Genomic DNA, 17,970 nt, shown 5'->3' with positions numbered 1-17,970 from the left:
GGAAGGAAGGAAGGAAGGAAGGAAGGAAGGAAGGAAGGAAATGGAAAGTGTTGGCAAGGATGCAGAAAAATTGGAACCCTTGTGCTCTGCTGGTGGAAAGTACAGTAACATAGCCACTATGGAAAATGATATGGCATTCCTCAAAATTAAACAGAAAACTGCCATATGATCCAGCAATTCCACTTTGGGGTATATACCCAAAAGAAGTGAATGGAAAAACTGGAACAGATATTTGTATACCCATGTTCACAGCAGCATTATTTACAATAGCCAAAAGGTAAAAGCAACCTAAGTGTCCAAACAACATGTGGCATATATGCAAAATATTATGAACATTATTCAGCCTTGAAAAGGAAGCAAATTCTGACACGCAATACAACATGGATGAACCCTGGGGACATTTTGCTAAGTGAAATAAACTAGTCACTTATTATTCCACTTATATGAGGTACCTAGAGTAGTCAAATTCAGGGACAGAAAGTAGAATGGTTGTTGCCATGAGCTGGCAGGAAGGGGAGATGGGGAGTTATTGTTTACTGAGCACAGAGTTTCAGTCTGGCGTGATGAAAAAGACCTGGAGGTGGATGGTGGTGATGACTGTATAACAGTGTGAATATACTTAATGTCACTGAACTGCACACTTAAAATTAGTTAAAATAGTCAATTTTATGGTAAATATATTTTACTACAAAAAATATAATAGTTGTGTATATGTGACCTTGACAAGTTGATTTTAAATTTACATGGAAATGCCAAATATCAAGAACAACTAAAAAAACTTGATAAAAAAGGTGTGAGGACTACCTCTAACAGATATCAAGAATTACCATAAACTTATAGTAACTGAGATAGTATGATATTGATATCAGGATAAACAAAAATACTAAGAAAAGTCCAGAAATAAATCCACACATACATGAATAACTGATTTATGTCATAGGTGACACTGCAGAACATATTTTTAATAATTAGCTCTGAAATAACTGGATATCCTTATATAAAATGTCAAATTGGATACAACTTAAATTGGACTCCCTATTTACAGAATCAATTCAGGAGGATTAAATAAATACCCAAATATGAAAGGCAAAACTAAAGCTCTCAGAAGATAATATAATGTTTATATGATCTTAGGGTAAGGAAACAGTTATTTTATTTAAAAGACATGAACTAGAAGACAGTTAAAACACATAAAATTAGTGATGGACTGATTCTCCACATATTGCAACTCTAGGGCAGGGGTTGTGAGAACATATAAAGAATGCTTCCCTACATATGAAAAAGGGGGAAAGGGACAACCCTATAGAAAAACAACATGAAAGGTACTTCATAAACATGAAAATCTAACTGGTAAATGAAAATATAAACAGGTATTTAACCTCACTGGCAAGAAGAGAAATTGAAATTAAAATCATATCTTTATAAACCAGATTGACTAAAATTTAAGAGTTTATCAGTACAAAATGTTGGTAAATATTTTGTTGTGGGACAACAGAAACTACTATACACTGTTGGTGAGATTACTAATTGGTACCATCGTTACTTTGGAAATGACTTTGTATTTTCCGATGAAATTGAAGATAAGCATATCCCATAGTATATACCCTAAAGAAATACATGATCATATAAACCAAAATATGTTATAGAAATGTTCTTAAAAGTATATCTGTAATGGCTCTAAACTGAAAACAAATCAGACAACTATTAATAGTAAAATGAATGAATAAATACATTTATACAATGAAATGAAAGTGCATAAACTGCATATACGTACTACAAAGTGGATTAATTGTTGCTAAAAGAGGTAACAAAAAAGCAAATGCAATTCAAAATAAGGAAAAATTAGATCATATTGTTTTGGAATGCATATGTAGGTGGTAAAACTTAAGAGAATAGCAATGAAATGATTATCATAAGCTAGGATAGTGATTACTTCCAGTGAGGAAAAAACGATTATGATCTAGAAAGAGACATGGTAGTTTCTGGAATACCAGTAATGTTCTATTTCTTGAACTGGATGGTTCCAGAAACATATGTTATATACTTTTCTGCATACATGTTATACTTCACACTTTTAAAAAAGGGATGGTAAGGATAAACTCCATGCCATACAGATAAATATGGCTAGAGAAAAATCAGTTATGCTGACTGGTTTATAACCATGAACCTTAAAAGGAGGTTCAAGCTGCCAAGCAATCATATTATGTTTCCCTAGTCCATTTGCCTGCCTACTCTCTTAGAATAATATTTTATACCTTTCTGTTCTTAAATTTCCAACATCTCCTCTCCTATCCCCACCTTCAATTATGGTTGTGTTTCCTCTCCCACTGAGTTTTTGTTTTCCTGTTGAAACTGCTCTGCCAAAACTGCTCATCAAGATAATCAATAACCTCTAATGGTCAACTGTCACTGTCATCATCTTACTCATCTATCAGGACCATTTGACAGAGGTGATCACTCCTTGCTCTTTGATAGATTTGCATCACTTGGTTTCCAGTGAACCACTCTCTTCTGATTTTCCGCTTATATAACTGCTTACTCCTTCTCAGTCTCACTGCTGATTTCCTCTTATTTAATGTTGGAATATCTTTCTATACTCATTCTCTTGGCAATCTCATCTAGTCTCATGACTTAAATACATCTTTATATTAATAATTCCAGTTCAGACCCCTCTCTTAAACTCTAGACTCACTTATAATGACTAGACATCTGAAATCCCACATATCCAAAATTAATTTCCCAAGTTTTCCTCCAAAACCTTCCCCACCACTTATTAACCATCTTTATTTCTATTTAAGGCAATGCCATCCTTCCTTTGCTGAGACCAAAAATTCTAGATTCATCCTTGTTTCCACTCCCCACATCCAGTCCATCAGTAAACCCAATGTATTCCATCTTCCAAATACATCCAGATTTTAAGATTTCTTCACCTCCTCCTTTGCTACCACCCTACCCAAGCCACATTCATGTCTCACTTCGATTACCACAACAGTCTATTCTGGACTCTCTGCTCATACCCTTGAGCCCTCTATACCCTGTTCTTAACAGTGACAGCAGAAAAATCCTTTTAATATTTAATTTAAATCTTATCTCGCCTCTGTTCAAATTCCTACAATGGCTACTTGACTTCCTCAGAGGAAGAACCAACTATGCATGCCTGTTTTATCCTAGGACAATATCAACATCATTTTATTTACGCATTTTCTTTCTGGGTTTAGGAAACACAAATAAACACACAAAATGGAGCCTAAAAAAGTGATTCCCAAAGCCAGTCCTCAAACTTCTTCTGGTCTATGAATAGTTTTTACTTACTATTCACTGTATGATGACAGTACAGAGCATTTTTAACTGTCTGTATTTACTTCTTTTAACATGATTTTTCCTATTTTTTGTTGTTAAATTTTATGTTTTTCATAAAATAATCGTTATTGTAATGTAAATGGTAGGTTTTTAACATATTTTATTATTTGGAAAATAAAACTGGCATAACTGTTTTAATGACTTTTTCTCTATTTCTCCTTTCCATTCTCTATGCATTTTCTCTGCTGAATTAAAAAACAGAATATTTTTACTGGCATATGAAATTGAAAAGTGTAGGCACTACTAACCAAAAAAATTTAACAAGAATGTACCTGCACTAAAAGCTCACTAAATCATAGCTAGGAGAAACTATTTTGGCTAGAGTACTACACCCACACCCCTCTCCATCTCTGTCAGTACTAGCTATGCGACATAAGTTTTTTGCCCTTCAGACTCTCTATTCTTCATCTAGAATATCCATTATAGTACCCATTTCATAGAAATGTAAAAATTAAATGAGATGATACATTTAAAATATACTGACACATAATAGCTACCTATGTGTTTTGTTAATGCAATGTTAATAATACATTGGTGTGTGGTGGCATAGAGAGTGGGGAGGTCAATGGGAGCAGACCACCCTAGCACAAAGGAGTATTTTATCCACTTATGTTTAGAACTGCTGGCACACGGTTATAATAAAAAGCATTTGGGACAGTTTCATTATTGTTTTTAAATTCGCTGCAGACCATGGACCCTTCTTCCCTTTACTAGGATACACCATAGCAAAAGACCATCCCTCATATTCACACATTCATTATGAACTGAATGTTAGGCATAGTGCATAGCAAAGATTTCAAAAGGTAGTATTAAGAATATGGTCACCATGTATTCTTAAATGAACCAAGAATAATTATTGATCAACTACAATTATTCGCTTACCTTTTTTGAATTTATGTATAGGGAGTTTCTTAAGTTGATCTTTATGAAGTCTGTTTCTTCTAGCTCTATGTCTATCCTGGACAAATTTTGTGATCTAAAAGTAAAAAGGAAAAAAAAATGAACCATATATTAAACATGCAAACAGAAAATGCCATTAAAATAACAAATATCTTTTAAGTATCTGGATAACTGCTGCAAATCAATTCTATTTTACTTAATGAATCTTAATGGCAATATTATTAAAGCATTAAATTACATTAGTGATTAATTATATCATTAAATTATCCTTTGAATTTTTATTCATTGATCTAAATTATCTTTAATTTACCCTGACAGAAACATTATAAATAACATATAACTGTTTGTTTGCAAAAATACAAATGGTAAACTATAGATTACAAAGACTCCACTGGGTCAAGAAGGAGAGAGTTGAAGTACCTGTAAGTTATGAATTAAAAAAAAATTTCAAGCATACACTTATTAGTCACTGCACTTTCAGTTCTAGCAGGAAATACAGAACATCTCTACTACAAGTATTCAGATATGCTGGATAACATACAAATGATTTTTTAACTATAAATTACTATGCTTGCAAGAATAAAAAGGAAACTCACAGGACTAGAATCAAATGCTAAAAGTAACATCAATAAAAGAAAATTCTGACAAATTTTACCATATCAATATTAAGGATTTCCATTCTCAAATGACAATTAAATGATAAAAGACAAGTCATAGACTGGGAAAAAAATATTTGCAAACTGCATATCTGATAAGGGATTTGTATCCGGAACAGAAAAAGAACTCAAAACTCAATAACAAGAAAACAAGTAAACCAAAACAAAAAAATGGGCAAAATAGTTGAATAAATACTTCACCACAGAATATATACAGATGACAAAAAAGCACTTGAAGAGACGTTCAACAAAGTAGTCAACAGGAAAACAAAAATTCAAATTACAACTATCACAATGCACCTATTAGAATGGCTAAAATTAAAAAGACTATATGAACTGTTGGCAAGGAAATGGAGAAACTGGCACTTTGATACACTAATGGTTAACATAAAATGGTTCTGCCATGTTGAAAAAAAGTTTGGTTGATTTCTTACAAATTTAAACACACATTTACCATATAACCCAACTATCCCACTCCTACCTATATTTACCCAATAGAAATGAAAGCGTATATCCAAATATCAATTTGTATACAAATGTCCATGTCAGCTATATTTGCAATAGCCAAAAACTAAAAACAATCTAAATGTCCATTAACAGATAAATGGATAAACAAAACTGATATATTCATATAGTGGAATATAACTTGTCAATAAAAAGAAATGAATAATCAATGTACATTAACTTATATGAATCTCACAATAATTATTCTGTGAGAAAGAAGGCAGACATAGAGTACATAACTGATGATTCCATATATAAAGGTGAAAAAAATCTATACTGACGAAAAGCGGAACTGTGGTTGCCTACTCTAGCGATGGGGGTGAGTGGGACATGAAGGGGAAATTAGAAAATTGGAAGGGGTTAGAAAAAGGGACTACCAAGGAGCATGAGAAAACTTTTTGAGCTGATTGATATTTCATTATCTTGATTGTGGTGGTGGTTTTACAGATATATATATTAAAACTTGCCAAATTACATAATTAAATATGTACAGCTTATTATATGTTAATCATACATCAATAAATGCTTTTTAAAAAAATTAACAGTGACCATTAGACTAACAATATAATGTAAGCTTTCACACTAGTGGGGGAGAGAGAAGACAGAGACTAAGAGAGAATGAGAATAAATAAAAGGGGAGCAGCCCAAATTTGTACAGAAGAAAAAAAAAACAATAAAAAGTAAGCAACAGAAATTAGTCTAAATATATGTGTAATCACAAAAATGTAAATGGACTAAATTCATCAGTTTTTTTTTTTAAAAGAGTGTATCATTTTGGATAAAGAAAAAATTCCAACTATTAGCTATTTACAGGACACAAGATTAAAATTTAAGAACACATTCAGACAAAAATAAAGGCAAAAAATAAAGGTATTAAGATATACCATGACAATACTTGTGATGGTATATCAAGTAAAATAGAATTTAAGACAAAAATCATCATTAGGAGATAGTTATGACAATGCTAAAAAGGATACTTCACCTAGAAAATGACAAAATTATGAGAGAGCACAGTTTACAAGCTCAGTAATTTGTAGCTCCAGCAGACAAAAAATTTAAAGATTATAGACCTATGCTGCCTACCACGGTAGCCACCAGCTACATGTGGCTCTGAGCATTTAAAATGCGGCTAGTCTCAACTGAGATTTGTTATGAAAGTATAAAATAAATACCAGATTACAAAAACTGAGTACAAAAAGAATGTAAAACATATTTTACAATTATTTATATTAACTGACTGTTGAAATATGTTTAAGATTTAGGTTAAATATAGTATTTAAATTAATCTCACCTGTTTCTTTTTACCTTTTTAATTTGGCTAGCAGAAAATTTAAAATTACAATAAATTGTGGCTCACAATATTGTTCTATTGCTTAGCACTGCTTTAGAAAATAGAGGAGTGCAAAAAACCATAAACAATTGTGATGACTGCATAATTCTATACATATACTAAAACCCACTGAACTGTACACTTTAAATAGGTCAATTTTATGTTATGTGAATATTTCAATAAAGCTGTTTTAAACATAGTAAAAAAAAACCCCAGCAAAACAAAAACAAATGCACAGGCTCAAATAAGTGGACATATATGGAACATTGCACGTCGCAATTCTTTTTACACACATGGGGTATAAGTAAAAAATATAAACAAAAACCATGTCTTTGGAAATAACAAAATAATCCATAACATATAATGTTTTCTGACCACAATACAACTGAATTAGAAATAGGAAAAACGACATGAAACAAAATATATATTTTTAACATTAAAAATTTTTTAAATAGTTCACAAGTCACAAAAGAAATCACAATGGATATTTCAGTGTTTGAGAGACTCTTATAAGAGGCGTGCTTTACCACCTGTATTCTAAATAACTCAAGAAATAGATGGTGAACTGGCAGATGGAGACAAGTGGAGTACCCAACTCGGTGAAGAAAGAAATAGAACTTGTTACTGAACCACAGAATTAGTTTGCCTTACCCACCCAGATATAGACAAACTCTGGAATGGAATAGGTCTCCCCTTCTCCTTCCCCCAAAATTGCAGTACCAGTTCTAGAGTTGAAGAAAGGTTGGTCCCGGGAGAAGAGTGGAGCTGAGTCAAACATGCCATAATTTATTCTTCCCAAATGTACCACATAAATAAGATACTCCATCTCTCCTATGATCAAGTGAATGAAAGGGCAGGTAGGGAAGGACTAGGAGTTATAGTAATTGAGTTTCCCTTCCATATGGATGGAGACATCAAGACTGGTAAAGAAACATATATATAAAAGAATGAAAAAAATTTTAACTTAAACCAAATAAAAATAAAAATATTCTTCATGAAAATTTATGAGTAACGGCTAAAGTGATTGTTAAAATTTATAACCTAAATGTATATACTAGAAAGAAAAAATTTAATTAAGCATTCAGCTGAACAAGCTAAAAGAAGAAAAACAACATATCCGAACACAGTAGAAGAAACAAATAATTATGCTAAGAGCAGAAATTCATGATAGATAAAAACGAAAGTGAAGACTTCAGAATGTAAGTTGCATTAGATGTAAGATGTTTGACATCAGGGATTTTTACCTATTTTATTCAATGATGAATCTTCAGACCCTAGAGCAGTGCCTAGTTCATCCTAGGTACAGAATAAATATTTGTTGAATAAAAGGAGAAGAAAACCTCAAAATCTACTCCTTTGAAAGTAAAAACAGATAAACTTCTGACAGCACTGTGTAAGGCACAGATGGATATGAACAAAGAATTCAAAAAAAAAAGGGAGAGAATTCATTCCATATATAGCAGAAATTCTCTTTACATTGTTATAAATATTATAAATCATTTTATGCCAATTTCTTAAAAATATAATGTAATATGAAGTAGACAATCATCTCAATGTCCATGTAACTTTGAAATAAGTCAGCAGATCTACATGATTTTATAGACAACCTTCACCAAAGTCAAGTAATAAATAATGCCAATTTTATAAAAAAAAAAAACTATCTTAGAAAATAGAAAATAAGGGGAAGCTTCAATTTTATGGGGCTAGTTTTTACCTTGTCTAGTTATTTTTATATTAAATGTACAGTTCTGTGGCACTACATACATGCAAATGTGATATCATCACCATCAACCATAAAACTCTTTTCATCTTGTAAAACTGAAACTCTGTACCCATTAAACAATAATTGCCCATTCTCCCCTACCTTCAGCCACCTACAACTACCATTCTACTTTCTGTCTCTGAATATGACTACTCTAGATACTACATATAAATAGAATCATTCAGTATTTGTGACTAGCTTATTCATTTAGCATAATGTCCTCAAGGTTCATCTATGTTGCAGCATGTGTCAGAACTTCCTTCCTTTTTAAGGCTGAATAACATTCCATTGTATGTATGTACATCACATTTTGTTTATCTATTCATTCATCGATGGATAATTGGGTTGCTTCCACCTTTGGCTACTGCAAATAGTGCTGCTATGAACATAGTATCAAGGCCTTGCTTTCAATACTTTTGGGTATATACCCAGAAGTGGAAATGCTAGATTATATGATAATTCACATTTAAATTTTTGAAGAATTGCCATAGTGGCTGCTCCATTTAACATTCCCACCAATAGTACTCAGGGGATTGTCTAGTTCTGATGTTAAGATCATTCTAGCTCCATAAAACCAATTTTCTCTTACCTGGATATTCAGATAGCTAATATTTTATTTAGGATTTTTGCATCTATGCCCAAGTGTAAAACTGACCCATATTATATCCAAAATAACCCATATTATAATCCAAACTGACCCATATTATAATCCAAAATAAAAAGACAAAATTTATACACAATAATCAAATAGAGTTCATCCCTAAAACATAAGAATTTTTAAGTATATAAAACAAATTAATGTAATCCAACATAAGAATAGAAGAAAAACCAATGACCATTACAACAGATAGAAGACAGACATAATTCAGCATCCATTCATTATTTAAAAAAAAAAAAAAAAAAGAAAATAAAATTTTGGTTTCCTTATTTCGAATCCTTGTACTGCTTTTTTTTGTTGTTTTACCAGAAAATATAACACAATGCTAATAGAAGGTACAACAATAGGCATCCTTTTTTTTGTTCCTGACTTTCAAGGGAAGGCTTCTAAAAATTTACCATTTAATGATATTTATTTTATGTTTTTAGTCAATAATCTTTATTAGGTTAACTGTATTTACTTCTATTCCCTGTTTGCCAAGGATATTTTTGGTTTGTTATTCTAACTTTATATACTTCCTTGCTTCTACACTGAAAACCCAAGAGAATCAACCAATTCAAATTATCAGAATAGGAGAATTCATTCGGCAAGTTCACAGATACAAAATTAATATATAAAAATCAATATTGTCCAAATCATGGTTTATAACTAAAACTCCTGAATAAAAGAAACCAGGGCTCCTGAGAGGAATGTCTGACTCTAGGTTAGGGCAAGAAAAATATAAGATGAGCCAAAGTTTATAGTACCAGACACTAAAAAAGTGCTTAAAAAACTAAAGGATGGATCAAATCAAAGGAATGCAGGAGCAAGCTTAACAGTGTTCCCAATAGCTCAAACAATTGAAACAACAAAAATAAATAATGTAGTATTGGATAATAACCCAAAGTATAAAATAAGTGAGTACCTATTAATATAAATAAATGATTTGATGGATGGATGGATGGATAGATGGACAGAGAGATTGATAGATAGATAGATAGATAGATAGATAGATAGATAGATAGATAGATGAATGAATGCATGCATGCCAAGAAGAAAAGAATTTTCCTAACAAAAGAATTTTAATTGATATATGTAGATACTCCTTCCCGCCCCCAGGAAGTGAAGCTTAATTCCTGCCCTTCTCCAAGTTTATTGTAAAACCAAGTTTATTGTAAAAAAACGATAATGTTCTTATGGCCTAGTAATAACCAATTAGAAAATGCAATTTCAAAAGTCTAACAAAAGATATGCAAACTGATTACAGAAAAACTAAACTGATAGATATGAAAGACCTAAATAAATAAAAAGAAACACCATAACATCGCAGAAGACTGAACATTTCAAAGATGGCATTTAATATTTAAATTAATCTATAAATTCAATATGATTATAAACTCAATGTATGTGAAAGAAATATTCTTTATGAAAAATATACAAAAAAGTGAGAACAGTGGAATTTTTTTATATCTTTGCAATTCTCTTAATATTTATCTTAATAGAATACAGAGTGAGTCTCATATCTGCTTCTGCCTTCGATATTTAGCACATACCAAATAGCTTCTAGAAACCTCCACTATAAACCCTGAGAGAATAAACAAATAATATCTTACTATTATTATGTAAATATAATTCTGACCTCACAGTTCCACTAAGAGTCCTGGGACCATACTTTGGTAACCACTATTTTGGAGAAATAATGTGTCACTCCCCTTAACCTCAGGCCTTCACACTATTTTTTTAACTTACATTTCATATAAAAAAATTTAAACATAGAGAAGAGTTAAAGAATTTTAAAATAAATATTCACATATCCACTACCAAGATTCTACAATTAACATTTGACCGTACTATTTATCACATATCTATCCATCCCACTACCCATCGATACATTTTTTTTCTCTTAATTTTTTACAAAGTAAGTTGCAGGAACGAGTATACTTTCCCCAAATACTTCACATGCATATCATTACTTAGAGTTTAATTTTTTTTAATTATCTTTTCTTCTTAGGTAAAATTTAAATACAATGAAGTAAACAAAATTTAAGTATACAATTTGATGATTCTGACATTAGTACAACCCAAACTTCTCTTAAGATAAGTACCATGATTCGAACCCCCAAAAGTTCTCTCATATCCTTCTCAATAAATGCCTCACTTCTCCCTAGGCACCCAGAAACAATCACTGTTCGGATATTTTTTTTGTCCAGACTATTTTGCCTTTTCCAGAAGCAGTCATATAAATGGACTCATAGAATACTCTTTTATGTAAAACTTCTCTCACTCAATATGATGTTTTTTAGAGCAAACGATTCCCAACCCCGGAGCCACAGACCAATGCCAGCTGTGGCCTGCTAGGAACGGGGCCGCACAACAGGTGAGTGGCGGGCAAGTGAGTGAAGCTGGATCTGTATGTGTAGCTACTCCCCAGCGGAAGCATCACCACCTCAGTTCCACCTCAGCTCCACCTTATCAGGCTAATAAGGTTCTCATAGGAGCACTGGTCCCTGGTACCAAAAAGGTTAGGGGATCACTGCTTTAGAGCTATGTATACTATTTTTTTAAGTATTTAAAATTAATTTACCTACCATGAAAATGACTATCAAGATGAGACAGATGCCAACTATGATGAGGAAGGGGATTAGGTAGTACTCCAGTGGAAGACTGAATTCTGGAACTAAGACAACATGGCCCCTAGAAGAAAACAAAGATTAATAAATGGGAATATTAAGAGCTGCCAAATTATGATGCTAATCAAAAACAAAAAAGATTTTTTTTAAAAAAGGATTTAGACATTATAATTCAATCCATGAGACACATCTCATTTTCTAATATATGATTTCCAATAACTTAAGGGATAATTTTTTCCAACTTTAAGTCTATTTTACATATTTGTCAAAATAATTTGCCTATACAATTAAAAGAAGCTTCTAGACTGGGTAGAGGAAATCAGCCAATCAATACTTACTATGTCCATCCTGGAAACATGTTATTTACTGAATTTAGCAACCTGGGTAAAAGTATGCATATCTTACATGCAAAATTAGCATTAAAAAAATGGCAATACCTTGGATAGTATGTAAACAAGAACTTCCACCACAACCAAATTACTGTTCATCAGTTCCTCCTACAAAAAAACTCTAGAGCCACCATTGATGAAAATAGATTCCCTCCTCCCTACATTCTTTATATGAACTTGCTGTACCAGATACAATAGACATAGCCCCCGTACGCTATACTCTTTGAGAAATGAAATGGAAAACTGGTAAAGGAATTCACAGGAATTGTAGCTTCCTCTCTATTCTCCATCTTCTCCATTGCTTAACTGCGATCAAAATAGGCAAACTCTTTGTGTTTCGTGAGCAAATTTTACATGGCAGCAAAATCCTTCATTAGAAAATATCTTCAGTCTAGGGAAGGTTCTGTAAACTGGTCAGTAATATGACTGATTTCTCCGTTGTACTACTGTGCTACACAACAAGTATGGTGCTAGCAACACTACTTTGTTACCCACTGCTGGGTTATTATTTTTTTAAGTAGGGAAGCCAGGTACTTCATAATACAAAGTTTAAATGTAAAACAAAAACTCTCAATTTTATAAATGAAAAAAACGATTAGAGTGATTCCTTTTCCCATATAGGGATGCTTAGGATATCATAGTACTTAAGAAAAAATAAAATGAAAGCAAATTATTTCTCTTCTAAAGCAATTTTTACGTTTTCATGCTATTATTTATTATATTCACATCCAAGGAATTATATCAAGCTTCGCCAGAAACAAAACAAACAAAAAGTTAATAACAGGAATTTCTCCCCAGTTTAAATTATTTACATTATATTTTCCAAAAACCTGCTAAGATTGCTAGAATAAAAGTAGCTTTTTACTTCAATCACTTTCAAGAAGAATAGGGGGTGATAAAAAATTACATGTATTTTTGTAACTTTACATAAAATACTAAAGTGATTGATATATCATCAGCATAAAAAAGAGAAAAGTAGGGCCTGGGCTGCTCTACTTACTACCATCTCTCAGCATGAGGCCAGCTTGGTAAATAATGTCCTTGTTCTTGGCACAAACTCTCTGAAACCACCCCCAGTCAGGGCTGAGATACAGTAACAGAGGCCTTGCTTTTAAGTAGAAGAGCCTTTCCATGAAATGCTAATCCTCGGCAATCTCCCTACACCACCCCTGCCAACCTGCTGTAAGTTAACATTGTTAGAGTTTAGAAACCAGTCTACTGAATATTCTAAATGCAACCCATGTAGCACCTAAATATCTCAGCAATAGGAAAGCTTACAACTCTTATATTGTTTTTTCTTCTCCTTTAAAGTTAAGGAATTCCTAAGATACATTTGGCCTGAATGAGATATACAAATAAACACTGTGGCAAGTGTTATTTTTCCTGAGACAAGTCTGAAGACTGCTCAGAAATAAACAAAACTGCTGGGTGAGAAGAAGTAAGCTAAAGAACAAAGCAGGAAGGCCCAGTGAACTAGAAATTAGAGACTTTACTGGAAACTTATCGTGTGTGTGCAACAAAAGAAACAATCAATTCTACAATTTCCTAGTAAGCATGTTAGAATTCATAGGCCTGGGTTCTAAATCTAATGTTCTACATATCCTATTAATTGCTGCCTGTTATATCTCAAATCATTTTAGTTTACTGTGAGGATTTTTAAAGGGTCTACAACTGATAGAAGGTTGTAAGCATCTGAAATCGAAATCCAAATGTACATTCAATATATTGCTTTTTTTTAACCGAATTGCTAATGGTGGGAGGGGTGACAGTGATGATACAGGGTGGAGAATTATAACAGAATACTAGTCCTCTAGTTTTATTTCTATTTCCTCTATCTGTCCAGACTCTCACAACTGAGCCTGCAGATTCATCCCTATCCTAATCCCAGATCAATTTGTATTTGAAAAAGGAGATATTCAAACAGTTTTACTAAGTATCTTACCATACTACATACATATCCACCCCAAAACAGTATACTGCATGAGCTCTGCAGCTAAGATCTGATCATTGAAGTAGAGTCCTAAACAACCCAGGAAATAGTGTCTTATTTTACTTTCCACGAACTCCAGGACTAATTTCAAACTGGATGTATATGCCTAAACTTACTTGCCTGAACTTGCCCCTTTCAGATAAAGCTGTCAGTTACCTTACCAAATATCCTACACCATTTACTAGACAGGCCCATTTCTCAACCTGTGTCTTTATTTGCGGCAAACCTTGTTTTGCTGCCAGCACAACACCCTGTCTTTTGAAGAATCCTGAGGCAGCACAATAGCAGTTTAACTTCATCAACATTTACTTATCATCTCCTTGATGCACAAGGAGCTAGGCACAAAATATGAAAAACTAGAGTCTCTAAACATGGGAGAGAAAATGGAGAGTCTAGAGTTGAAAGGAACTTCAAGGATTGTTTGTTCTAGCTCCTCACTTTCAAAAGAGAAGATAGGTCCATGAGAAAATGAAGAAGTGGGGAAAGGTGGGCAGGAGGAAAAGGGAAGAGAGGAGGAGAGAGGGGATCGGAAGAGAGGGGGAGGAAGAAGAGGAAGCAATGATCAATGATTGCTAACATAAAGTATTCTTCCCTTATCCTCCTGGCCTTCCAATAACAGTTGAATTAGAATAAACCTTGAGCTCTAATTAGCAACTTAAAGGTAAAATAAGTAACAAAGGAATATTCTAGACTATATCTCCAAGGATTCAATCAGAAAAGTCCAGAATGTGGTAAAATTTTATAGGACAAATTAAAAGAAACTTAAGACATAAGAATCATTGCAATATATAAACAGTATTTGAAATATTTAAAAAAAGAAGAATTTCAGACAGTTGGGAAAATCTGAAGACAAATACGTTTTGATATTGAATTAACGTTTACTTTTTTAAAAAGGTATAATAATAGTTATGTTTTTTATATATAATCTTATCTTCTAGTGATATATTCTGAGATCATTTAAGTTGAAATGATGGGGTATCTGGGACTTGCTTCAAAATAATCATAGTATGTAGAAGAAAGGGAGGTGAAAGGGAGCTAGAGACAGTCCAAATAAAATTGGCCATGAGCTGATAATTTTGAAACTAAATGATAAAATTCATTATGCTCAGCTCTTTACTTTTAAATGTTTAAAAGTTTCCATAACAAAAAGTAGAATAAATTAATGAGTGAGCAGGTAGGTAGGTAATGTAGGTCAGTAGGTAGGCCACTGGCCAACTGGCAAATGTATGAGGCAGATTTGTATGTACAATTGTCCCTTATGCACAATTCAGAAACCTATAAAGCTTTTAAAATAATGTTTGCAACTCATTTCATAGTCAATCTGGAACCGACATGATAAAATACTCATACGTTCATTGCAGATATATATAATTTGTTTGATTATGGGATGCTCCCTCAAATTCTATTTGGAATGTTACTTGACTTTTAAAAATCTGAAAAATTTTCAGTTCCACAATACATCTGTCCCAAGACTTGGGATAAGGAAATTTGTGGGCTTGTATTAATATGCAAAGGGCCTAAATACTAAGTAAATAAAGAATGTTACAAAATATTATGTATTTTATGTTTGTCTTTTATGAGTACGTTATCACTAATTAATGTATCAATATGGGGAAAAAATTAAAAGCTTTCTTAAAACAGTAGCTATTGTTAGAGAATAGCATCACAGAAACTTTCATTTAAATGCTTTATATTTCTGAACTGTTCCATATTTTACCAACATGTATTACTTTTTAAATTTTAAAATATATGATTTTATAATTAAAAACAAAAAAAACTTAAAAATATATTAAAATATACAGAATTTTTCTAATGAGGGAACAATATTGAGGTAAAAGCAAATATTAGTTCTCACTCTCTATTAACTATAAAAAATGGCTGACAAAATAGCATCTTGATTAACTACTTTTAATACAACATCCAAAATTACATCCCTAATGTAATAAAGATGTTCTGGGCATATATGTGAATAGTATTTCAAATATCAAAACTGAATAGGGAAAATGGCAAAAACAGAAAACCTTTTCCTTTTTTATACATGTTCGAACTCAAATATTCATAGATTTATTCCCACTGAATAATCAGAATTGGATTTTATTGTACTGGTTTTCTCTCTTGGCAAATGTAGATAATAAGAGATTATAATTACCTCTAGAGTGTTGTTGTGAGAATTAAATGGATAACAAATATAACTCTTGGTTTGATGAGTACCTAGCACTTGCTAAATACTCAATAAATATTACTGCTTTTATTATTAACATTGTTATTGTTTCTCTTCATCAAAAGTCTGTTCCCACTCACTATGTTTTGGAGATCTATGTCATGGAAGAAGCTCTGAAGTGTTGACTGCAGTATTTTCTATATTAGATGAGACAGCTATGCTTTAAGTTATTTTTTAGTCTATGTTACCCTGATAATGAGATTTTGGGGAGAAATTCCATATAAAAGTTTTTATTATAAATCAAACTTTTAAAACCTGTAAACAAATTTTTTGTCTCTGTAAAAGTTAATCACTTAATACACTGTGTTTTGGATTCTGTGTTTATAAAATAACAAATTTCTTTTTCATAAAATACAAACATGTCTTAAAGAAATGAAAAGTGTTATATAAATATAAATCGCTTCTTTCTAAATACCAATATTTTGATTAAACTATAAAGTTCTGTTATTTTTTTCATAACACGGTGCCTTAAGCTCTCTAGTGTGAATATATTTTCAATATGTAATGATACACAGAGGAAACAGTACAATACAGTAAATCTTAAAAATAGTAATGACAAGAAATCATTTAGAACAATAGAGTTAATTCTAAAACAACCTTAATTACAATTAATTAGTAATTTAATCTATATGGTTATTTTTTATATCCATTACTTACCCTTTTTCATATATGAATTCATCCTTCAGGGAATTAGCTGATGATTCACCAATAAAGACAGATGGTATGTCGATTTTCTTTAGCACATCGACTGTATAAAATAATAATAAAATTATTTGTAAAAGCCTATACTTAATATACAATCAACTTAACTTTCATAATAGCAACAAATGCAACTGCAAATAATTACAATGAACCTGAATTGTGTACTGGTCGATTTTCCCAATTGCAGATTTATACTATTATCAAATATCAAAACTGAATAGGAAAAATGGCAAAAACAGAAAATAGAAAACCTTTCCTTTTTCTTTTTATACATGTTCAAACTCAAATAGTCATAGGTTTATTCCCACTGAATAATCAGAATTTGAATTTACTGTACTGGTTTTGTACAGTACAATATATTGTACAAAACAAACATAACATTTACAATAATAAAAGTTAACATTTTTCATACGTACATTACCATACTACCTCAATAGTCCTATGAGACTGGGATATAATTATTTTTAATATTTCCATTTGATTTATTCCTTCGTGGATATAATTAACTATTAGAAAAGGAAGAAGAAAAAATTCTGTTTTCTTTCCACACTTAATTCCTAAATAAAAAGTTCAAAGCTTTTTTTACATACCCATTCCCAGGAGAGGTGTAAGCCAAAGAATGTAAGAAAACATCACTTCACAACAGTCTGAAAAATGACATCACACATCCACGGCTTTCCAGAGTGAAAGGAAAGCTGTATAAATTTCTATTTCTTCCTAAGTCTGGAGTTCGTGGCAAAGCTTTGTGTTCTGATTGATATCTTAAGAAATTTGACTCTTATACTATAAAATCAAAAGCAAATGCCAAAAGAAACAAACAAAAAGAAAACTCCTCTAAAACTTTGTAAAAATTATCCATTGACAGGAAGAGAAATAAAACCTTGACTCT

The 17,970-nt window shown here is 31.9% G+C and overlaps 1 protein-coding gene across 2 annotated transcripts in view; it reads right to left on the bottom strand.

Moving 5' to 3' along the window:
• Positions 1-17,970, bottom strand: part of RNF13 (ring finger protein 13) — a 142,648-nt gene that overhangs the window by 30,070 nt on the left and 94,608 nt on the right. For both annotated transcript variants that reach the window (XM_006926214.3, XM_006926213.3), the window contains exons 6-8: positions 17,037-17,127; positions 11,738-11,843; positions 4,243-4,336 (exon numbers count right to left, since the gene is read on the bottom strand). In XM_006926214.3, coding sequence (XP_006926276.1) covers positions 4,243-4,336; positions 11,738-11,843; positions 17,037-17,127 — 291 coding nt within the window. The remainder of the gene's footprint in view (positions 1-4,242; positions 4,337-11,737; positions 11,844-17,036; positions 17,128-17,970) is intronic.

The sequence above is a fragment of the Pteropus alecto genome, unplaced genomic scaffold (genome assembly GCF_000325575.1).
Source record: "Pteropus alecto unplaced genomic scaffold, ASM32557v1 scaffold239, whole genome shotgun sequence".
NCBI lineage: Eukaryota > Metazoa > Chordata > Mammalia > Chiroptera > Pteropodidae > Pteropus > Pteropus alecto.
Note: the sequence above shows the minus strand (reverse complement) of the source record. Positions and strands in the feature narration are given on the sequence as shown.